This window comes from Lissotriton vulgaris, chromosome 4_1 (genome assembly GCF_964263255.1).
Source record: "Lissotriton vulgaris chromosome 4_1, aLisVul1.2, whole genome shotgun sequence".
Lineage (NCBI taxonomy): Eukaryota > Metazoa > Chordata > Amphibia > Caudata > Salamandridae > Lissotriton > Lissotriton vulgaris.
The window spans coordinates 1,538,342,613-1,538,367,756 of NC_141691.1; the positions used below are offsets into that span (position 1 = coordinate 1,538,342,613).

Sequence of the window (25,144 nt, forward strand, 5' to 3'; positions counted from 1 at the left end):
TGGCATAATCAGATCATGAAATGTCCATACTAGGTTTTCTATAAAGTCTTTAGCTTCCCCTCTTTGTATACGAAAACAGACTGGAGGCACCATAGTTAATTTCAGAAAAGAACGTTGCTGATCGGACCTGCTCATATAAGACTGAAATGATTCAAGGCGTAAAACAATTTTTGATTGTCACCTCACTAAGCGCATACAAATCCATGCTAAGATGAAGTTAGCTGTCCATTGGTTTGGGTACAAATATACAAAAAGCATAACCCGGTGAGGCCGATTTGCAGATCAAGCACTTGGCAAGGCTTCTTATTTATTTCTTGTCTTGAGCTTCTCAGACCATGAGACAATATACATAAGCCCTTGTGGCATTAAGCCCTATGTTATAGGTCAAGTATACAACTGTATAGTATCCGAAGAAGCAACTGGTCCATCCACTTTTCACTGATAAAATATTATGTGTATTGACAGATCTTTCTGTTATGGACTTCTAAAGGACATGTGGCTTTCTGTGAAAATAAGTGAATCACAAGATGGAAGACGTGAAGCTAAGGTGATGGTATTCCTTGATCTGTCAAGAGGATTGTGCTGATGGAACTGTAGTTTCAATAAGGACAGACCTGACTTGGTCAATGAAATCCAGAATCATGGTCCCTACAAGGAGTCACTACCATGAAGGAGGGAGTTTTCCTAAAATACACTTTTTTATATTAAAGGTATTGGTTCAACATGGTCTTGAAAACCAGGGGTATACTTTGTCAATAAAATACATTCATCTGTAAAGCAGCAAGACACTCCAGAATTCCGAAGCACAACAAACACAGCACATTTACTAAATAAATAGATCCTGATCAGAATAAAAGAGAATGACTGAAATAGGTATCCAATTAATCGCCAAAGAAGCTCCTGATCCTGGTCTGTCATTCAGAATTGTGCATTGCTGTTTCCCCAGAAGATGTGATCACTTATTTACATATTCAAATTATTTTTCTACTGGTATATGGTTGTCTCACAATGCTGACTTGTACACTTAATTCAGGGACCAGGAGGTGGTGGTTCCATAAATAGTCGAAGAGGTGCCGCAACTTCCTATCATCTTGCCCCGTGCCACTTTCACAAGCTGTTTGATGCCTATAGATCTGTGTAACTAGCTCAGTTATGTTTGCAGAATTTTGCGGCCAGGCTATGTCAATTCTATTTTTTAGAGGGCATGATCAATGAGATTTACACTCCCCTCTTCCTCATCTACTCATGCTTGCAACACATGGTACAGCCCTATGACTACCTTTTGGGAGTCGATCTGGAATGACTTACAATGGAAGCACCGAGACCTGGGTCTGTCGGGATAGACTTCAGGAAAAATAGGCCCATGAGGAAGAAGGGTAGATTAAGGGCCAAATATTCATCTGATGGTATCACTGAAAACACAGACTCAGCTGGAGAAGGTAAAATAATGGGGATGAGCTTGTAGAAGGAGGGAAGCAGTTATATAAATCCTGATGTAGCCTGTAATAATTTTAATACCGAGCTACAATTATTTGTTTATCTTGTTTTATAGTGCACTGAAGCAGCAGCCTGTACATGGCAGATCAGATGCTTGAAGGAGATCCCTTCTTCTTTAGGTCCATTTAATTTATTTAGCCTGCATTTACTATAAAGGCACGTAGGGAACCTTATATAACACATTTAATCAATTGACTCCTTCATAAATTAAAAACCTAACAATGGAATGTTTTTTTGCAACTTGTGTCAGTGTGGCAAGTCAATTTTCTATGCCTCACTGGCAATACATGTTTAGTGACTCAGGTCACCTGACAACATGCAATAAAAAGCCCACACAACGAGGTAGGCGGTGCCAATTTATTTGACCTGTCATATTTTCTGCTGGTAATTTACCACCTTCAGAGAGTGCACATGATGGCCTGCTGCTAGATCGTAAGGCTGTGACAGTGTAAACAATCTCACTCAAGGCAAAGCAATAAAGGGGGTTTGAGCAAACATAATTGTTTTGAATGCTTACTTTTAAAGGGCATGTACCCTTGAGGCAGACTTGCAGAGAAATCAGCATCAAGGGTGTGGACATCTACAGAACTCCAGTGGAGGGTAAGAAGAAATGGAGTCCCTGTGGGAGGAAGACCTCTGACACTGTACTGATAGATGGTTTCTTGTTCCTTTCGAGATCTGCTTAACCAAGCTTATGATGATTCAATCACATGCATGACGGCCTTCTTCCCAGTGCCTTATTTTCATTAGAAACTGGGAGGTTTCAGCAAGACAGCGGTAGCGAAGAGCTCATAACTCTGTATCAAGCAAGCAAAGTAAGCAGAGAATATGAAGTCTGGCTTATACCAGAAGAGAGAGTACAAAACAGAAAGTCAGTCCAAAGTTATCCTATTTTTTCTCTCTAATCAGGATGAAGATCATGAAAATGTTTTGCTTTTGGAGAGAGCCAGTCACCCAAGCATATTCTAAGAGGTGACAAACAAAATTGGAAAGAACAGATGCTGGAGTTTAGATATATAATATATATTTATTATTGGGTCTTAGCCAACATCGGGTAGCCAAACAAAAGGTAATATTAGAGGAAAATGTAAGTTTGAGAGACAGTTCAGGAAATCTGTAAAAAATATTTTTTTCTACAACAAGTAGATATACAGGATTGACCGTCACAATTAAATAAATTCGATAATTTATCGGTTTCAGCGCATTATCCAATGGAATATCACCCTTTAGAACAGAAAGACCTTATCAATGCTCCTGTCTCAGAGATGTCATTCTCTTTATAAACATATTCACGCTCCCCAACTGCCAAAATCCAACCCAAACACCTACCCTCATAACAAACTTCTCTCTTTTTTTATTTTATTCTCTTCCACCCTCTCCAAAATGTGGCTGTATGAAAAAGGACTAACCTCGTGTAAAAAGGACAGCATGACACCTTTCACAGCAGGTACTCAGGTAATTTCATCCCTTAATATTGATTTTGTAGTGCAAAGGAATTTCGACAAAGGAGACAAACTGCCAGTTGGTAAAGAAGGAGTAGACCCCATCTAAAAAGGAGGTGATAAACCAAGTGACTGGAAGGGTTGGTGACCATTATAATTTGTCCACAATAACCTCTACGACCAACTTACAACACATTTACCACTACAATGGGGTAAGTTACAATGCAATTACGGGGTTAGGGTTGTGTATAGGTGTTGTGAGTGTTTCTTAGGGTTTAGGGGTGGTGGTGTTTAGAGATAGTGTCTTTTAGGGTTCAGAAATGGATAGTATTGAGGAGTATTAAAGAGTTTTTAGTGTTCATGGATCTGTAGGGTATAAGGGTAGTGAGGATTTGTGTAGGTTTAGGGAAGAGTAGTATTTGGGGGAGTATTGAGTGTTTAGGGGAGGGTACTGCTGTACTGTTGAGGGGGAGGTAAGGAGCATTTAGGGATCAGAGATGGATAGTTTACAGGGATAGTAAAAGGTTTTAGGGTTCAGGAATGGAACCTTTCTTAGTTATTTTTTGTGTATATAATACTATTCTGTGTTTTACTGCACGGAAAGTCATTAAAAAAATCTATTTCTTTTAGTTTCACCCTTGACTTGCCTTGATAAGGACTATCAGCAGGCAGCTCTTTTTTGTGACCACATGTTGATCAACTCTTGAAAACAGTGTGCTACACCATCCCCAAATGCGCTTCAACCTACAAGTCAGTCCCACATACCTACAAGGGACAGATAGGGGGATATCAATGGTCCTTTGTCTCGCTTGAGTTTAAATAAGAGGAGTTTGTGTGCTGTAAAAGCTAATCTTTGCTATGCCTGTGGCAGTGTTGAGGAAGTACAGCTCCCCAAATAAAGTCAGAAGGAGAGAGCATTAACCTCCCACAATACATTTAGACAACTCCATGGGGTAATGCTAAATAAATAAACAAACATGCTCTTTCCCCTGCTTGTATTTTTATTCATTGTTAACTATGGGCTGGCTTCTGGAACTCGAACACCCTTGCGCAAATTTCAGCAGGTCAGTGGTCATTGCAAACGATGCAAATACCCATGGAGTTGTATCTTTGTTGTTATCTATAAGCATTTGCAATGCGTTTTCTAACACTTTTCTACAATTAGGAACTTATAACCAAAAGAGTAAGACCATAAGTGGTGCAGGAAATGTAAGAAACTGCATGGACAAATTCATTTCTAGAGGTGAAGTTAGGAAAGACTTAAATAAAATAAAAACATTCATGTAAAAGAAAAAAGTTCCAATAAAATATACTAATGCAGATTTTCGGACATCTCAATTCTCGGCGTTCCATGGGTTAGTTGTAGTACACATATACCAAAAAAAGCCCTACAAACAGTATAAATGTTCACTGTATACAGGTCATGGAAGTGTGTATCAGATACAAACATTATCATCTCAGCTATATGTAGGACTATGGGCACACACAGAGATACAGATTTTTTTTCAGATTAGCGTAATCTATGTGCAGTCAAAACAACTAGTCAGCACAACAGCAGTGGCGGAGAGTTCATATTTCACAATAAAAAATAACAGGGGAACTGGTAAGAGTGAAGTAAGTTGTTCTTTTTTATTTTTGCTGCAAATACCTTGCAACTCTATTAATCCATTTTTCTTAACCATGCATCCGGAAAAAATGAAGAAAGGCTTTTATTTTTTTAATAGTTTCTACACTCAAATCCATTTACCCCTAAGTTCAGGTGACATGATGCCGTCCACCAGTACCTCTGCAGTGCAGAGAATGGGAACCACATAGATAGGTGAATCCCTCTGGTGCTCACTTGCAGCCTATTGTGAAATTGAAAGCAACCTAAGTTTTGAGGTTCCGCGGCTTGCTGTATGACAAGAGCTCAGAAGCACTGATCATAATAGGAGAGGTACTGCTGGAAAGGGGGATGAAAGTGGGGGGCAGGTGCAGTTGAGACAAGGGGCAAACAAAAACACATGAAGGCCCTGTGCTCACATCCTATAACTGGAATAGAGCCCGAGTAATTACCAATGGCTGTGATTAATCTAAGCATTCCACGCATTACTGTGTTGCTTACTTTAGTGTGACACCCCAAGTGTGAAGGGTTTGTCCAGATCCAGGTCCTGAGCTTACTGTGCCACAGGAACCAAGCTGTATATGACTGACGAGCTCCAATCAGGGCGAAACTGGTCTGAGTTTGCCTGTATTCTGGACTAGAGAGCCTGGCGTAGCAGTTTGTGCCTTTGTGTTCCTACTGGAGCAGGACCAAGGATGATTTGCCTATAGCTGGATTTAATATGAGGTGGATAGTAAGAAAATAATAATGGACTGGAATGTGGCCGGAGTAATTATCAGTGGTTGAGAATAATTCAAGCATTCCACCCATCATTGTTTTATTTGCTTCTAAAATCGCAAGAAGGCCAATACACCACATTACGATTCATTCCTGTACTTAAGGGTGGTACACAGAGCTTTATGCTGAGCACCCCTCAGTTCTTTATAAAGTATACTAAGCTAACAATATTTTGCCAGAGGATATGGGCAATACTAAGCTGTATTGGTTTTTCCTCATTATATGGGACAGTATAATTCCTTCTGCCCTACAGTGTATTTTTGGAAGGAATAAAGTGAGTTACATAAACTGGTAATCTGCAATTTTCAATCCGCTTCACCTCTACAAGTAGCCAGGATCACATTTTTATGTGCTACAAAAGAACCATAAGGGGTAGGTATAAATAGGATTGTGTTTCCATAGGAAATCTCTTTTGTTTTGCCAATAACTTTGGCACTGTTTGACGAATTTCCACAAACCTTTCCAGATAAATGCTACTTTTTGACTAGTTTGTGCACGGAAAGTTTTGGAGTGTACTGTCAAACGGGGGTCCCAAAACACAGCCCCACTCCCCGAGCCATACATGGGCCCAGGAGACCCTATCCTCCCAGGCCGGCTCAGTGACGGTGTCCTTGAGTCCCCAGCCCATGGAATGCCATGTATTTCACTGCCCGAAGCTCCTCCCGCCTGTTGGGAGAACAAAGCATTTCCCTGAAGGTTGGCTTTACATATGGTAATAAAATATTACTTTAAGTTAAAAAAAATAAGAAAATCGCAGAAAAAAAACTAAGGTTAAAGTAAAGATATATTTACGTGAAATTTTCCCTAATAACGTAACATTTTAAATTCTAAAAACCATAGAAATTCACAAGTAATAGTTATCTTAAGTAACTATAAATCGTGCCCCAAGGTAACGATAAAGCGTGTCCTCACTATGCACCAATTACCACACATATCACTCATGACGTCTTCTATGACATAATTGATAATATCACTGCAGCATTTGGAACGTAATTATTAATGAGAAAACTGTAAATGGCTGGGGCACGAGTAATAGTTACTGTAGGGCACAAGTTACAGTATTTTAAGATAACTATAATTGGGGAATTTCTGTCATTTTTAGAGTTTAAAACATTACGCTGTTACTGAACATTTTACCTAACTATAACGTTACTTTAAATTTCGTTTTTTTCAGTGAATATAATATATATATATATATATATATATATATATATATATATATATATATATATATATATTTATACCTAGTCACAATGCACATTCCATATGAAATTAATGTGGAGTCCAACAACGCCAACTATTTCAACAAAACTCAAGTATAACCAATTAAAGCATTAGTAAAAACCACAGAGGATGTCAACTTATCTATTAGTAAAAAAAGAAATGACTATTCCATACCTTTGATCACCACGGTCTGGGTTTACTACATGCCATGCTATGTGTTGTTCAAAGAAATATTCCTCCAAGTCAAGAAGCAGCAGGTTAAACCTAAGTAATGAAAGCAAAAAAACACATAAAAAATTAGAAGTAATGTAGGCTTATAAGGCAGTATACCTTTTCACATGGATACAATAACATTGTTAATTGAATATTTGCAACTAATGACTTGGGGATAAATAGTATACTGACTAATATAACACCAGGACCCTTGGGATTCTTTTGTAATGAAGGCATCTCAAGTACTGAGTCAGAACAAATCTGGTTTCGCCCACATTATGAGTTTCTCCAATCAGCAGAACACTTTGAAATCTTCCTACTTTTATTTAAAATCAAGGCAGTCCTTGCAAAAGAAAATATTGATGTAGAGGTAAAACGTTCTGAAGTGAGACCGCAAACTGGAAAGTAGAGTTTGGCTATACAGGGAAAAGACAGGTAGGAATGTCAATGCTGAGGTGGAGAATTGAATTCATTCATGACATGACACATTTTTCAATTCTATTATTTTTAAATAACAGTGAATAGGCTTTTATTGATTCAGCACTTTTCGTTGGTAAATGTAACTATCAGCTCACAATTTTTACAGATAAAGTGACTAGGGCATAGACTGATAAATCCTCTGGTCTTTGGATTACAGGGATATTGCTAAAGAAGGCACATTAGCAATCTTAAGAAAAGTATAAAGCATTGGCAGCGCCAACAGGTCTGTCTGGCTTGCATATTGATCCGGACCAAAGCATTAAAGATAGAATGATACACAAAACAGCCAATGGCATAAAATGAGATGAGTCAGTAATGCTCCGGGTGAAGCAAAAGCCCACAATCTCTATATTTTCAATAGCTGGTAACAATAGATTACTTAATTAGCTGCACTGTCAAGCTAAACCTAAACAGCGAAATATTTTACAACAAGATTAAAAGAAAAATAAGAAAGAAATTGCATATACCCACAAAGCAGATTAGGTCTTATAAATAACCACATGTTTGTTGAGGATACAGTACTGAGCTATGATGCAGACGAATTGTAAAAAGGAAACAGAATTGCCCTTTGTTGTTCTTTAGCAGGTGTAGTTATTCAGTATCAAAGCATTGTATATTTAGACATCTCTTAAAAACTTGACACTGCTAAATATTGATTGCGTGCTATCTATTTCACTCTACGTTTTCTCATTTATTGAGTAGATGAAATATATCTTTGTTAAACGTGTAGGCACAGAGGTAGGTTGGAGTTCTAGCATGTTTATACCTACTTTCCACAATTTTGGGGGGTCTATGAAATTGGCGCAATATTGTTAGGATGGTGAGGACACCTGTTTTTCATATTGGCCTAACGCTACTTAGCAGTAATAGGGAATTTACAGTTTGGAGAAAGTAATGGGTCATCTGCGATAGGTGGGGCCTGAGATCTGAGCTAGATCGCCCCCTTTAATTATGCTAGACATGACCAAAACTACATTATGCTTACTGTAGGCCCAAACTCCATTTCCAAAGTGGGAATATAAAATGTAACCAAAGTCAAACACAACGACATGAATGTGTACCAGGTATACCCAAACAACTGGAAACCCTAAACATAGGTCGTTATATGGAAATACCAGGTCTGTATGAGATATTGTGAAGTTATTAAATACTGTACTTCCCCACTTAGCAAATTTGTGTGATCCTGACTTAATCACTTTGTCTTCTCAGCATTTTTTTCTGCCAAAGGTAGCACTCAGAAATATTCTCCAGTAAAAAGTGCAAGATGTCTATAAAAATGTGGCAAGGGAGTAGTGAGGATGGAAGGACATAGATCCAGAAGACAAATAAAGGAAGCAGAAGAGGTGGCTATGATAATGAAAAATGCTGTGAGCGAAGGGTGCAGTGCCTTCTGTGTATAACTGAAAATTAACAGTCACACAGCATGTACGCCTTCAATAAATGCACCCGGCCCTTAGCAGAAGGCAGCAAAAGTAAAGTGGTTTGTGATTTGGAGGTAACCAAACACTAACATCCAATTCCATTAACATGGTTGTGCCCAATAAGTAAGCATGTGTCCCCCACGCGACAGGCATCCAGTTTTAGAACAAGAAGTTAAAGACACAAATTAGGGTGATGGGGAAAGGGTGAGAATATAGAGAATAAAAGCAGCTGCTTCATTTTTCTCTACTGTCGTCTTGAGATTGTGCCAAATGAAAACTGTTGCCGACCCCGGGGCCCTTTGAGGCAGTATTATTATAGGCTATTTTGTTCCATGATTAGAGCTAGCTGGTGGTCAGCTGTTTTAACATTTAGCTGAAACTTAAATTGTCTTTTTGCAACTGATCTTTATTTGCACAGATAGGAGGTGCCCAGGCTCTGCTTTCTGAGAAGTTGTATATGTATGATGATTCGAGGACCTGTCGCTACTGTTCGAAGAGCCTGGTCTTGAGGAGTCTTCTGAAGGCGAGTAGGTCTTCGGTCTGCCGTAGGTCAGTAGGAAGGGTGTTCCAGGCCTTGGCGGCGAGGTAGGAGAAGGATCTGCCGCCTGAGGTTGTTCGATGGATGCGGGGGACGGCGGCAAGGGCGAGGCTGGCGGAGCAGAGCTGGCGGCGAGGGGTGTGGAAGCTGAGTCTACTGTTCAGGTAGGCTGGTCCAGCGTTGTGGAGTGCTTTGTGTGCGTGGGTGAGGAGTTTGAAGGTGATCCTCTTGTCGACGGAGAGCCAGTGTAGGTTTCTCAGGTGGGGGGTGATGTGGCTGCGGCGGGGGACGTTGATGATCAGTCGGGCGGAGGCATTTTGGATGCGCTGTAGTCGTCGTAGGTGTTTGACTGGGATTCCGGCGTAGAGTGCGTTGCCACAGTCCAGCCTGCTGCTGACAAGGGCCTGTGTCACCGTTCTTCTTGTTTCAGTCGGGATCCACTTGTAGATCCTGCGGAGCATGCGGAGGGTGTTGTAGCAGGAGCAGGAGACGGTGTTGACCTGTTTGGACATGGAGAGGGAGGAGTCGAGGATGAATCCAAGATTGCATGCGTGGTCGGTGGGTGTCGGTGTTGTCCCCAGAGTGGTTGGCCAGCAGGATTCGTCCCATGCGGAGGGTTGGGTCAGAGGATGAGGACCTCCGTCTTGTCCGAGTTCAGTGTCAGACGGCTGCTCCTCATACAGTCGGCGATGGCCTTCATTCCGTCGTGGATGTTGGTTTTTGCGGTGCGTGGGTCCTTGGTGAGGGAGAGGATGAGCTGAGTGTTGTCAGCGTAGGAGATGATGTTGAGGGTGTGGTGGCGGGCCACTTGTGCGAGGGGGGCCATGTAGACGTTGAACAGCGTCGGGCTGAGGGAGGAGCCCTGGGGGACGCCGCAGATGATGTTGGTGGCTTCGGATCGGAAAGGTGGGAGGCGGACGCTCTGGAATCTGTCGGAGAGGAAGGATGTGGTCCAGTCGAGGGCCTTCTCTTGGATACCCACATAAAGCAAAATGATGCCTAGGACACTAATAGCAGAATCTATAGTTATAGGTGAGATAGTTAAATTGTCTCCCCCTACGACAAATATATGGTCTTGAACAACATCAATTTTTGTATTTGTTTAAATGAAATTTCCCACCTCCACAGAGAGAACAATAAATATTGATTTCCTTATTAGTTTTTCACTTTAATTGAAAAAGAATTGAATTGGGGCTTATGTAATTTGTAAGCCCATTTAAAACGTGTTCATTCGTTTTGGGAAATTTCATTTAAAAAAATACAAAAATTGATGTAATATAACAATATAACAATATATTTGTCGTAGGGGGAGACAATTTAACTATCTCACCTATTAATATAGATTCTGCTATTAGTGTCCTAGGCATCATTTTGCTTTATGTGTGAATTTATTTACCCACATGCCTGTAGCTTACCGGGTTTGCCCTGAAGTTGAAAGAATTCTCTTGGATACCATCTTCTTGGAGGCGTGTTTTTAGTGTGCGATGGCAGACCGTGTCGAAGGCGGCCGAGAGGTCCAGGAGGAGGAGGGCAGATGTTTCGCCGTTGTCTAATTGGCGCCTGATGTCATCTGTGGCGGCGATGAGGGCTGTCTCGGTGCTGTGGTATCATCTGAAACCGGATTGGGACGGGTCCAGGATGTTGTTTTCTTCGAGGTGGCGGGTCAGTTGCATGTTGACGATTTTCTCGATGACCTTCGCCGGGAACGGGAGCAGGGAGATGGGCTGGAAGTTCTTGAGGTCCTTGGGGTCCGCCTTGGGCTTTTAGAGGAGGGCGTTGATTTCGGCGTGCTTCCAGCTTTCTGGGAATGTCGCTGATTCGAAGGAGACCAGGTTTGCAAGGAGACAATACACAGGTCTTGGACACACATTCTAAATGCCTGAGGAACATTTCGGAGAAAGGTATGTGGTTAAGTACCCAAAGGCAAAGAACAGTAACCTGTTGTTAAAAACTTCTTTTTCTAGGGGTAAGAGGTCCAGTACTTGTTCGAGACTTTTATTTATAACAAAGATAAAAAAACAGACTGGCTATAACTGCAAGCAAGTTTGGGAGCATTTGTATTTGTAGAGCGCAACATTCATCGAGGCACTAAGAGAGCATAATCCTGAAGTGGGAAGACAAATGTAATCAGTTTCAGGGTGAGGAGTCAGTGGATTATTGGTTGCTTTAGTTATAGTCTAGGAAACAGGGAGGTTTTTAATTTCTTCCTGAAAAGCGGATATCCATCTGTTAGCCGTAACTCTAGTGGAAGTTAATTCCATTGGATGATGGCAAGTTTGGAAAAAGGTCGGTCTCTGGCTCTTACTCTTTTGGTCCATTTGATCTTCGCCAGGGCCTGATGGCGAGACCTCAAGTTTTGTGGGGGAGCGTAGATTTCTATCTTATCTTGCAAGATACATTGGGCTCTCTTGTGTAGCGCTTTGTGTGCGTAGCAAAGGAGCTTGAACTTGGCGCTTTGATGTACTGGCAGCCAGTGCAGCTCCCCCAGACTCAGAAGCCGAGCTATGCTTGCTTTTATTGGAAACCAGCAGAGCAGCTGCATTTTGGACCACCTGCAGGCGAGAGAAGAGATACTCAGGCATGCCCACATAGAGCGCATTCCCATAATCCAGTCTACTAGAAAGTAGGGCCTGGGTAATAGATGTCCTGCAGTTTAAGGGGATCCAGGAAAAGAGTCTATGAAGTAGTTTTAGTGTGGCGAAGTTTTTTCCACACAGCGTTCTAACTTGAGCTTGCATGGACAGTGCGTTATCAAAAAGGATGCCCAGATTTTTATCAACTCGCTTGGGTTTGGGACGCCTCCCAGCGCCCGGGACCACCAGGTACTGTCCCAGATTAGGTGTGCTACACCGAAAAGTAGAACCTCCGATTTTCCGGCATTTAACTTTAGACAGTGTTCCGTCAGATTAGCAGTTGTGTGTCATCAGCGTAAGAGCAGATATCGAAGCCCCAATTCCTGCTAATCGCTGCTAAGGAGGAGACATAACGATTCAGAAAAGGGGGTGGTGATGAACAGAGTGTCTGAATTAAGCAGACCACTCTTACCCAGTCCAAAGATCAGGGCTTGATCCATCACCGTTATTTAGAACCTGGCTATATGCAAATCAGTCTGTCCCTGGCCCAGTGCATCATGGGAACAGGGCAGACTAAACTACCAAGCCAAGCCAATTCTTCACCAGAAAGGAGACAAGCTACCGGGGACCGGTTTCTGGCATTTCAGCCTTCTTCGGCCCGGCTTGCTTGAATCCTGATGGTGCAGTGAGAAAGGGACTCATGTCTGAGTATACCCTGCCACACCTATAGTGGCCAAAAACGATTCAGAAAAGGGGGTGGTGATGAACAGAGTGTCTGAATTAAGCAGACCACTCTTACCCAGTCCAAAGATCAGGGCTTGATCCATCACCGTTATTTATCTCACTGCACCATCCCAGCTCAGAACCTGGCTATATGCAAATCAGTCTGTCCCTGGCCCAGTGCATCATGGGAACAGGGCAGACTAAACTACCAAGCCAATTCTTCACCAGAAAGGAGACAAGCTACCGGGGACCGGTTTCTGGCATTTCAGCCTTCTTCGGCCCGGCTTGCTTGAATCCTGATGGTGCAGTGAGAAAGGGACTCATGTCTGAGTATACCCTGCCACACCTATAGTGGCCAAAAACGATTCAGAAAAGGGGGTGGTGATGAACAGAGTGTCTGAATTAAGCAGACCACTCTTACCCAGTCCAAAGATCAGGGCTTGATCCATCACCGTTATTTATCTCACTGCACCATCCCAGCTCAGAACCTGGCTATATGCAAATCAGTCAGGATCAGACTAATTTGCATACAGCCAGGTTCTGAAACTGGGATGGTGCAGTGAGCTAAAAAACGGTGTTGGATCTAGCCCTGATCTCTTGACTGGGTGAGAGCTTTCTGCTTAATTCAGAGACTCTGTCCCTCACCACCCCTTGTTGTAAATATTTTTGTCCACTCTAAGCGTGGAAGGGTATTCTCAGATGTGAGACCCTTGCTCATTGCACCATCAGGATTCAAGCAAACCGGGCCGAAGACGGCTGTAATGCCAGAAACCGGTCCCCGGGAGCTTGTTTCCTTCCCAGTGTAAGAATTGGCTTTTGTAGTTTGGTTTGCCCTGTTCCCATCATGCACTGGGACAGGAACAGACTAATTTGCATACAGCCAGGTTCTGAAACTGGGATGGTGCAGTGAGCTAAAAAACGGTGTTGGATCTAGCCCTGATCTCTTGACTGGGTGAGAGCTTTCTGCTTAATTCAGAGACTCTGTCCCTCACCACCCCTTGTTGTAAATAAGGAGGAGACATAGCCATTGAAAAGAGTGGGGCTCAAAGAGGCTCCCTGCGGAACTCCGTGTTTGTTTTGGACTTGATGAGTAGGGGCCCATTTGAATTTTTTGTGCTCTATTTTGTAGGAAGGAGAAGAACCACTAAAGAGCTTTCAAACGTATTCCTTTTTCATGGATGATACATAGTAGGTTATTATAGGATGAAATCCGCCGTCAGATCTAGAAGGATCAGTGCCACAGCCCTACCCTGGGCCACGTAGGATCTAATGTTGTCTGACACGGCAAGTAATGTGGCTTCTGTATTGTTGGCAGCTCTAAACCCTGTTTGAGAAGAATCTAAGAGGTCATTGGTTTCTAAAAAATTGACCAGTTGTTTATTGACCAATCTCGCCAATACTTTAGATAAGTATGGTAGTTACAAGATTGGTCAGTAATTTGCTGGATCGTAGATTTCCAATCCTGCTGGTTTTAAGCAGTGGAAAAACCACAGTTTCCTTCCATATGACTGTGAATGACGCTGACTCCAGGGATTTGTTGAAGATTTGGGTAACATGTGGGCATAGAACTGATACAAGAGAAGATAAAGTGAGGGCAGGGGTCAAGTGGGGATCCTGCTTTATCTCGACCATGTCTTTTGCAACCTGGTCTTTCGAGAGAGGGGCCAGGGTGCCTAGATAGGCATGTGTCAGAGGATGTGGTGCTAGTGTTTCCCAATCCATATTGTCAACCACTGACTGGTTGTTAAAGGAGTTGTACATTTTGGCCATTTTATCAGAGAAAAAGTTGTCGATTAGCTCACAATTATCAATTGTAGGAGCCATGGTCTGGGACATACTAGTTGGTTTACAGAGTTCTCTTACTATTTTATATAGTTCTTTAAACAATTTGCCGTTGTCTTCTATTCGTTTTGCTTGATAGTTTTTTTTGCATTTTTTAAGGAATTATGATAGCTTTTCAGCTCGCCTTTGTAAATCTGTCCATTATTACTATCTTTGGATAGTCTCCACTTGTGTTCCCACGATTTACATTTTCTTTTCAGTAGTTTCAGTCCTAGTGAATACCACTTCTCCGATTGTGCTGACCTGCTAGTTTTGCTTTCTAGTTTAGGGGCACACTGATCCAGCGCATTTGCAATCTATTTATGCAGGCATTCTGTCTCTGCCTTGGCAGAAAGTGTTTTTGTGGTGCTGGTATCATAAGAGGAAAAGTGGGAAGCAAACAAGTTAGGGGTAATGCGGTTCTATGTGCTTTTTCCCGTTGTTGGCCATGTGGTAGCATGGTTATGGTTTGAGTGGCAGGTTAAAAGAGAAGGAAATTAAAGAGTGGTCAGTTCAGGAAAGAGGCATCATATCGGAAACATTGGTGGTCTCAATGTTGGAGAACAGTAGATCTAATGTGTGTCAGGCTGTGTGAGTCGGCCCTTTGGTCCACTGATTTAAGTGCAGTATCAGCATGTCATTTTCCAAGTGTTTAGCCTCTGGATTCATTGAGTTTTCAAATTAGATGTAGAAATCACCAATGACTAGAAAGGGTTTTTGTTTTAGGCAGAGAGGGAAGTGGGGAGACAACAATTTCAGGGTAAAGTCTGGCGGGTAGCCAGGAGGACTGTAATTTACTGCTCCCAGAGTAGTTTGTGTTCACCATTAAACACTGAAAAAGCATAAAACCTCATGTTAACCTAGCTGGGCCACTGCCTCGAGGATGCAAGTAAAGCACTCTTTAAATAGGACAGCCCAAGGATAGAGCAGTGGCAATATGGGACGGGTATTGTCATCTAGCCATTTCAGTAAAGAATGCCAGGTCAGGTTTTAAATCTGCTAGGACGTCCCAGATCTCAAGGCAGTGTTTAGGCATTGATCTGGAGTTGAAATAAATGCAAGTCATATTGAAGCAGTCTAAATTTGTAGTTTTCCTCATGTATAGTACGCACGTTATTTGGTAGCCCCATTTACAATGGCGGCATAAAAATGGACCTTCCAGATCTCTAGGAGAGGATTTAGCACCAAGTTCATGGTGTTGCTGTGATTTAGCCAATTTTAAAAGCATTTATCTAGAATAATTGTGTGGTGCGTTTAGGTTTGGCGTTGCAGGAGCAGGGTTCCTGGCACCTGGTCCTATTCGGGCACGGACGGGCACAGACAGGTTTGCCTTTGGCACGCCTTGGGCGCAGCTGCACTGCAGCCTGTAGACTGTTGCTCCTACTTCAGTGCCGCTACCGGTGACTTCCGGTTTGCAGTGGAGCTTCACTGCGGTTTCGTGCCCTCCCGATCATGCCGATGCAGGTGAGTACAATTCAATTTCAATACAAATTCAGTTCATTTTCGTGCAATTTCATAGTGTTTAAAGTTCTGGCAAGTTAAACGTTAATAAAGTGCAAAATTAAGCCAATTCTGACAAGTTAAGTTTCTAACAGGATAAAAGTTTTCAAGTGTTAAAACATTCAACAAGTACTGTATTATGGTCACTGCAGAATTCAAAAGGGACTGAACTGTGACATTAGCTCTTTACAAAAGTCTGTAAAAATAGTCTGCAAGCGGATCTACAATAATAAGACGCAGGTTTAAAGTAAAACTGTTAGAATGTGAAACAAAGTGGCACTGCATTGCTGTCAAGGGTGGTAATGTGATAAAAAAATAAACCACAGAGCGATGGCTCTTTAACTTTCGACTCTGCAGACCCAGATTAAAATCATTACTGGAATTCGTGGCCCCTCACTGAATTCTTATGGGAATACGCGGTTACTGGTATAAGTCTTGTGCTCGCAAAGAAGAGAACGTTTAAACTGATTTGGTTTGTTCCTTCATAATACAACTCAGAGAATCTTGATCAATCCCTCTCATTACCCTGGTAACAGTTGGAGTACTGCAAGGCTCCATGCTCTCACCTACACTATTCAACTAGTTCATGGAACCTCTTATAGACATTTTGTAGCTCTCAAACATTCAATACCACATGTACGCTGATGATACACAATTGTACTTGAAAATCTCCTTATCTGAAGATATCAAAATGCTCAACTGCACTCTTCCGACAACCCAACAATGACTGACCCATAATCACTCCATGCTCAACACCTTCAAAATGGAACTCCTCTTGATCACAACCCAATTTCTCTGCCCCCATAGAAGAATAGCTAAAACAACTCGCAGCTCTCAACTGCTCCCCCCACATTATTACCTCTACTCGATCTCTAGGCATAAAGTTGCACAAACATCTGAATATGCAATATCATACAAGTGCAAACATCAGGTGAGCCAATTACCAAATTAACATTCTAAGATCAATCAAACCCTTCCTTCCCCCTGTGGATTTTCATTTAGCAGTACAATATCTAGTTATCGCTCGATTAGATTCCAGGAGTGCTACTCTGGCTAGTCTCCCTAAAGGAAATACGACCCACTAAAAGTCACAATGAACTCAGCTGCCAGATTCATAACGGGTTACAGGAGAATCAGCCACATTACTGCAGACATAAAACATCTAAAATGGCTCCAGTTTGAAGGATGAATTTGGAATGCACTACCATCTGAAGCCAGGACAAACCCATCGACTGCCTCCTTCAAAAAAGATGTAAAAATGTTTTTAATCCATAGATTACTTTTCTAGGAGTCTCAAATCTTCTCAGCGTTTCCAGCATAGTGTTTTATAGAACTGCTATGCTCAGGGATTTACTATTTATGTGTAGCTCCATGCTTATTTCTCTCTGATGGTCATTTGCTTTTCTCCTTTCTAGTTGTGTACGACTCGATTGCTATTTGTACAAAGCTCTGATACCAGACGGGTCATGCTCGCACTATATAAAAATCCGAAATAAAGAAACACCAGTTTTTTTGGTAAACTAAATTAACAGGAGTTGACTGCTCACAAGAGCAAGAGGGTGGTGAGGTATGCAAATTAGTTGAGGGGGTCATATAGGTAGGCTAAAGGAGATTACGTATTGTGGAGCAGATTAATTTTAATCTGCTGGTGCAGGGTCACCACTCTTGCCACAGGTTCTTATCAAGTAAGGAGGAATGAACACTGGAGCGAAGTCAAACCATAGGTCATTTATTAATCACTCATGACTGGGTCTCCATCCAACGAGCATCATGGGGATACTCAAGGAGAGAGCACACTGAACGATGGTTATATGGGTTTTTATAGCAAAGATCACAGACAAGGAACACCCAGAGGTAAATAGAGCTCTGGGAAGAACAAACAAATGAGACAATCTGTGAGAATCAACAACCTTGGTGTCTTGTGTAACTGTCGTGTCCTGAAGCTGTACAACAAGATAGGCTATCTGAGCAAACTTTATCTAAGGCTGTACCACTGTTTAAAGAACCAAGTGCGGACATCAGCTGTTCTTTTGTGCTGACTTTGCAGGTTTACACAGCCTACAATGTCTCAATTTAGATTTGTTACCTAATGTTTATGCAGGTGTGGTGTCAAGGATAGAGCCAGGCTGAAAACAGAACATAGGTGAGCATGGATGAGGCACAGCGGATTTAAAAAACGAAAGAATCAGATTTTACATTTTCACAGTATGGCTAAGTTGCCGATATACGGTTTCAAATCCAAAAAAGTTGTAATATGTAAAATGATGGCCTCAGCAATTAGCAGAAATACTATAACAGAGAATAAGACAAACATACATATGACTTAAAGTAGGATACACTCAGAGAGGAGGCACGCAGAGGAAGGAAGATAAGGAGAGGCCATTGAATAGTAAAAAAAAAGATTAGAAACACAAATAGGTTGAAGTGAAGGGGAATTTTTCATCCAGGCTTTTAAGAATCGCCCTCACTCTATCCATCCGTCGCCCTCTCTATATCCATCCGTCTCCCTCTCTATATCCATCCGTCGCCCTCTCTATATCCATCCGCCGCCCACACTCCATCCGCTGCCCACACTCCATCCATCTATCTATCGCACTCCCTCTATCGCACTCCCTCTATCTATATATCGCACCCCCTCTATCTATATATCGCACCCCCTCTATCTATATATCGCACCCCCTCTATCTATATATCGCACCCCATCTATCTATATATCGCATCCCCTCTATCTATATATCGCACTCCCTCTATCTATATATCGCATTACCACAGCATCACTCAGCACCACCACAGCATCACTCAGGGGCACCACAACATCACTATGCGCTGCCACAGCTTTACTCGTCGCCACCACAATAACACTCAGCGCCACCACAGCATCAGTCTGTGCAACTATTCAACAACAACTGGTTCAAATAGGTTCTCTCAATGTTTCAAGCTTTATTGCAAATGCCACAAAAAGATGTTAATATTTCACTTCGGTTCTTGGATTTTCGACACAAAATACACTGAACATAATCTTCACAAAAGTTATTTACAAAAGTTTAAGCTATTGCCATTATAAATTACAATAACTTTTATTTAAGTATTAATTATTTTAAAAAAAAAAATTTATTTGTAATATCAATACATCTAAGTAATGTAAATCCAACGCATATTGCATTACAAATGCTATAGGTCTCACATTTGCGAAAGTTAAACTATTGGCATTGTAAATGACAATGCTATTAATTTTGCTATTTTCAAAACAAACACATAAATAAAAAGTGTAATTTACAATACCAATAGCTCAAACTTTCCTAATGCGAGACCTATTGCATTGCAAATGCTTGTTTTTCTTTCAGCCATTCCCCAATGCAGTCAAAGGGATTTGGAGCACCCTTCTGACACGTCACAGCTGAATTACCTCATGCATCATGGTCGATGTGGTTCAATGTTGCTCGCACACAGTTCTCACAGTTTGTTGGCCAGTGCCAGTAACAGTATTCTTTTCAAGTGAATCCCCAGACACGTGTTTCTAGATTCCTCTTTCATCAGTGGGGAAAAATGTTCGTAGGTCGCTGGACGTGCTGCCGCAGTTTCCTCAGGGTTAGTGCCACTCTCAGCACGCAGGTGCTCAAAGAGCTCGTCAGCTCACGGCCCACGGGAGCCATCTTAAACAGTCAAAGGGATTTGGAGCACCCTGCTGACACGTCACAGCTGAATTACCTCATGCATCATGGTCGATGCGGTTCAATGTTGATCGCTTCACACACAATTCTCACAGTTTGTTGGCCAGTGCCAATACCAGTATTCATTTCAAGGCCGGTGGTGGAGTGGGCGTTGTTGCTGTTCTAGAGGTGGAAGTTCAGGTCCCCGAGGAGGATGTAGTCCGTAGAGGCGAGTGTGTGGGTGCTGGCGAGGTCGACGATGGAGTCGATGAACTGAGCCCGGGGTCCGGGGGGTCTGAGATGAGTGTTCCCCTGAGGGTGGTGTTGGGGTCAGTGTGGATCCGGAAGTGCAGTTGTTCGGCGATGTTGAGGGTGTAGTCTGCGTGGGTGGCGACCTGGAGGGTGGACTTGTGGACGATGGCTATTCCTCCTCTGATTCCGTTGGCGCAATCCCTGCGGGTGATCTTGTAGCCGTCTGGGATGGCTATGGCGATGTCAAGCGCCGAGGAGTCGTTCCACTAGGTCTCGGTCAGGAAGGCCACGTCTGGGGCGGAGGTGTCTAGCAGATCCCAGAGCTCGATGGCATGTTTGCGTGCGGAGCGGTTGTTGAGGAGTATGCAGCGGAGGTGGTTGGGTCCAATCCTTGGAGGTTTGGTGGTTCTGTCGCAGGTGAAGATGCAGGTGTGGCAGGAGAAGGGTCAGTGGGTCCGTTTCGGGGCGGCCTGGAAGCAGGTGTGGTTTCGGCTGGCATTGATTGCGTGGAGGGTGCTGGCATCGTAGTGGATTATGGTGTTGTGGCGTTCGCGGGGCTAGGGGTTCTGGCGCTAAGTGTGGTCCAGGCGGGATGGGCGCAGACGGGCTTGCCTTAGGAGCGCCCGCTGCGCGCGGCCACTGCGCATATCCCTTTCTTAGTCACCATTCTCCTTCTATATCACACTATTTTCCCTACCTCCCTCATCTAGCTCCACTACACACTCCTCCCTCTGCCTCGCCCCCCCCCCTCAGTTCTCCACCCCACTATTTTATTGTCAGCTCACTTATCACATCACCTCAGCCTCCTATCTCTACATCATTAATCTGGCCACTTCATCCTTCTAATTCAACTGCACACCCCTTTGTCTCAACCTTTCTGCCCACCATTCATTTCTCCAGCACACCATTCTTTTGGAAGCTCACCAACCACATGACCTCAGTCTCCTCTCTTGCTCTTCTCTCCACCTCACAACAATGCCCTCTCACACAAACCCATGGCTCATGTTGCAACTATTCTGTACGTATGAAGATGTGTACTCTTTCTGCCAGTGCTAATGGTTCTATGAAGAAGCTTGCTCTGCTGCTGCATATGATGTACCCATTTTACATCTCTCAGGAAACATTCACAGTTGCTACCCATTTTGAACGGGTTATGGTATGTCTCTATTAGGAATCTTGCACTGCTGAAGCAGCCAACTGCCCTGTACCTTTTATTTGAGTTAGTCACGTGCTGCAGCGATGCACATTTTCCTATGTTAGTCAAGCTTGGTAAAAGCCTTTTCACTATAAATGGGTCAAGAAATCGCACTGCCATTGCTTTTGTTTTCTTAGTAAATGTGTCGCAAGATCTTTCTCAGCTGGAAACACGATGTCTTCATTGGCTGCAAATTTAGCCAGGCCTGTGATCACAAGAAATGTGTTTATCTGCGCTAACTGTGCCTTCCAAATAGCAGCTAACCCACCAGGGCAGGAGGCTGTTTTACTCTTTCCTTTATCTTGGAACTCAACTGTTGTCAAACAGGCAATTCAGTCTAGTCAGGCAAGACCCTCAACTTGAGAATATGTTTTCCATTAGTTCATAACAATAAAAGCGAGCTCACTGTGAAAACTACACACGCTCTAAAGACCAGTCAACACTGTAAAGCACTCATCTGTGTAAGAGGTACTATTAAAAACTCGTAATACGACTAACAGCATATCGCTACAGGTCTAAAAAAACAAGAGCGTTTCACTACACCCAAGGATAAACTCAAAGAAATTGTTAAAAGGAAAGAGGCAGGAGTTCTTAAATCCTGCCACGTCAACGGACATGCTTAACAGACATATCCAAAGCCCTTATTAAACCTATTCTCAATCATATGTCTGTCAGTGTCCCAGTTTTTTGGTTTTTTTGAGAGGGAAAATGGTATTGCGTGCCAAACCAGTAGAATTGCATCTGCTATACAGATAGGGGTGCTTTCGTATAGAATGCAGGAATTCATGGAATGCATCTGATCAAACCCCCTTTCAGCACAATTTCAATAAAAAAAGTTTTTGAAGAGTAGATAGCAATACAACCATACAAAAATATTTCTATTCAATTTTACATTACCTATCATAATAAAAGATGTACGTAAGATGCTGACCTTTTGCATATACAAACATTGTGCAGGTTCAACACTAGTACAGTTAACCCCTTCCTTGCTGCCGTCGGCCATTGGCAGCACTACCTCCCCAGTGCTGCCGTCGGCCAATGGCCGACGCGGCCCGCCCGTTTTGCGGAAGTGCCGCACTGCAGGAAAATAGGGGCCGCAGTAAACGGGTTAAAAAAAATTATTTTCTATTTGAGCCAGTATGTATCTTCTTCCTTGCAATATAATGGTTCTGGGTAATCATATCCCCATGTAGGTTGAACCTTGCAGTAGGTAATCAAGGGTAGTCTGAGATACAATACATTAGACCTGAATCGGATTTCACTATATCTCAATTTTCACAGGAGCACTCCTTACACCATCTTACTATCCAAGATTAACTTTGTATTAAATCTAAACCAGAGTATAGATTCCCGTTTTTACCCTAAGAGACCAGAAGATCATCCTGTTTATAACTGTCTGCCTTGGTGTTAGGCCCAAGTGCAGTCTGTTGCGTAAAACCACCTCATCTAAAAATGTGGTTTTTATTTTGTTAGCCTTAATTTAAAAATCTTTAATATTAGAATACTTGTGGTGCACTGTCATTATTACTCTGTATGGTAATTATAAATGGAGGGTAGACAACTTTGAGCATGTAGAATTGCATTGCTGGAGGCAGATTGGCAAAATACCTTTGTAGGTAACTGATTAGCCAGGACAAATCAAATCAGATATAAACAATATTTTTTGTCATAGCTGTATGAGTAGGTACGTTTATTATTATAATAAGTCTCTTTCGGTGCTACAATAAAATCGTTAACGTCACTGATGCCTCATTCCCTAATAAGAATGTATACTTCAACCCCATAACTACCATATCTCACTGTCACTGGACTTCACAATCTTTTTGCAAAATCCCATCACAATATTGGTGATGGTCTGAATAAGTAGTAACAATATGAGAGAGAGGGAAAAGGGACACCCTCAGTCCCCCGGGCAATCTCGATCAAACAACAAGAGAGTGTCAAAAAACAAAGGGAATTAGCACAAAATCAGAGATGAAAATCTTCCTGTAGGATTCGCATTGGAAATCACTAGGGATTTATTGGAAGCCCTCACTCACTACCCTGGGTGGTGACATGCTTCATCATCGGGGGCACCAGGAGAAGTCGAGTGCCTCCCAGGTGTGCTACAACGCCAGAATACTGCGGAGCTGGATTTTTGTGACAGTGATGTGAAAAAATATGTGATATTAAAATTGTCAAAGGACTCTACCATAAAGAAACATTTATTCAATGGTCAGCCTGACAAGGTTAAAATATGTGTAGGGAAATGTGCCAATTAATGTATTGGTTATTTCCACTTAAAGTGGGGTCGACATGTTTCATCCCTTATGTGTAAGGTTACTGGGCTTTCTTCAGGAGCATGGGTTGTGTACCTCGGCGGTGTGGGCACGCTAAGGTCCACCCTACCAGAGGACGTGAAAGTTAAAAATTTCTGTGTAAAAAATTAGTGCAGGAAACAAACCATCAAGTTGTGGGAATTACCTCTACTTTAGAGGAACCTGTATAGTTTGTACCTAAAAAGATCCACGCCCCATAGGTCTCGGGAGGTGGGTGGGGCGACAATGGCACACCGCCCGCAACGCCCTGCACCCACTCGGCACCTAGCGTCTCCTGCTACCGGACCTCGTCACCGTCACAAAAATCCAGCTCCGCAGTATTCTGGCGTTGTAGCACACCAGGGAGGCACTCTGTTTCTCATGGTGGGCCCGATGATGAAGCATGTCACCACCCAGGGTGGTGAGTGAGGGCTTCTAATAAATCCCTAGTGATTTCCAATGAGAATCCTACAGGAAGATTTTCATCTCTGATTTGTGCTAATTCCCTTTGTTTTTTGACACTCTTGTTGTTTGATCGCGGTGGTCTGTATAATACAAGACTCCATAACCACCCCGCATACTTGCAAATGTTATTCCCCATTAAAGATGAACCTGTTCTTATTCAGAAAAAACACTGCGCTATCTTTAATAACAAGAAGTAGTGGGAATAAAATGGAAATCCCCAGCATGAAAAAATAATAATTTAACACTAGGAGACTCACTGAATGTATGCAGGCATTTAAAGAACTCACATCTAGGGTAACAATACAACAATCTTTAATTCAAAGTAAATTATTCAGTCTGTTAAGGACTTACACAGAATATCAAACACACAAAGCTAAGACCATTATAAATTTGCTTGCCTTTCCTGTTCTTCATGGATCCTCCTGCCCAATCCCATCCATCTAGATTTTTAGTGAAACTATAGACCCTCACAACCTCTGGAGTGACAGCTAGCCACAACCTCCAGGTTATGTATTATTTAAAAAATGAATGCACTGCAAGTGAAACAAGTTTTGGAAAAGCCAATAGGTTAGGCGTGCGTTCTGAGTTCTAAGCCATACCCAGTGTCTCTGACAATGATTGTTAATAGTGGACAGTTGACAGGATGAGAAGGAGCTGTCAGGCATGCTGAACAGAGGCAGCAGCTCTGTTGCAAAGCAAGACTGACAGGCTGGATGTAATTAGAAGGTTTAATCTTGGACATGGGAAGGAGCGGACCTTATCCAAGGCCGGCCAGTCACTACCTGCCAGTCACAACACCAACCAACCGTTCCCAACTCTCTAGAACACCCAACAATAGGCATGACATATTATGCATGAGACATGCAGAGCGCGAACACAGCATATCACATCCCCTTCAATTGAAATGCAAATATTGTACAAGAACATAAACATTCTTTATAATTCTTAGAATTATGAATGAAAGAACAGGGAAACATGCAAGAAAACAAAAAGGAAGAAAAGAAACATAAAAGAGAAAATGGAGAGAAAACCATTAAGATGAAAAAAAATGCTGGATAAATCTTAGCAAAATACAATGTTGGACAAATTAAACAACAGTGGAGTCTAAATACTATTCATTCCCACATGATGAACAAACTCACATACAAAATCTTTTTAAACACGCCGGCGGTTTGTGATCTCTTACACCTCTCACGCTTCCAAACATATTCGGGTCTCCAAAACTGGTGCTCTCCATGGGCACCAAAGATGTTTCACCTCCTCCACTCTGAAGGACACAAACCAAAATCCCCATCTTTCATTCACATAGAACCACAGCACTTCTCCGATCTCTTTGATACAAAGCCACCCTACGTCAATTCCAACGTTCACCATTCTCCAAGTCCACATAAAACATATATGCCTGCACTACTCTATGTGGACCCTTAAATTTGGATAAACCTTTCACAACAAGTCCAGTCCGAAGTTTTACCT

The 25,144-nt window shown here is 42.4% G+C and overlaps 1 protein-coding gene across 1 annotated transcript in view; it reads right to left on the reverse strand.

Annotated features, from left to right (window-relative positions):
* The window catches only part of NSMAF (neutral sphingomyelinase activation associated factor), a 606,375-nt gene that overhangs the window by 554,103 nt on the left and 27,128 nt on the right, over positions 1–25,144 (reverse strand). Inside the window, exon 2 of the mRNA XM_086965781.1 lies at positions 6,718–6,807. Within this exon, the coding sequence (XP_086821907.1) occupies positions 6,718–6,807 (90 nt within the window). The remainder of the gene's footprint in view (positions 1–6,717; positions 6,808–25,144) is intronic.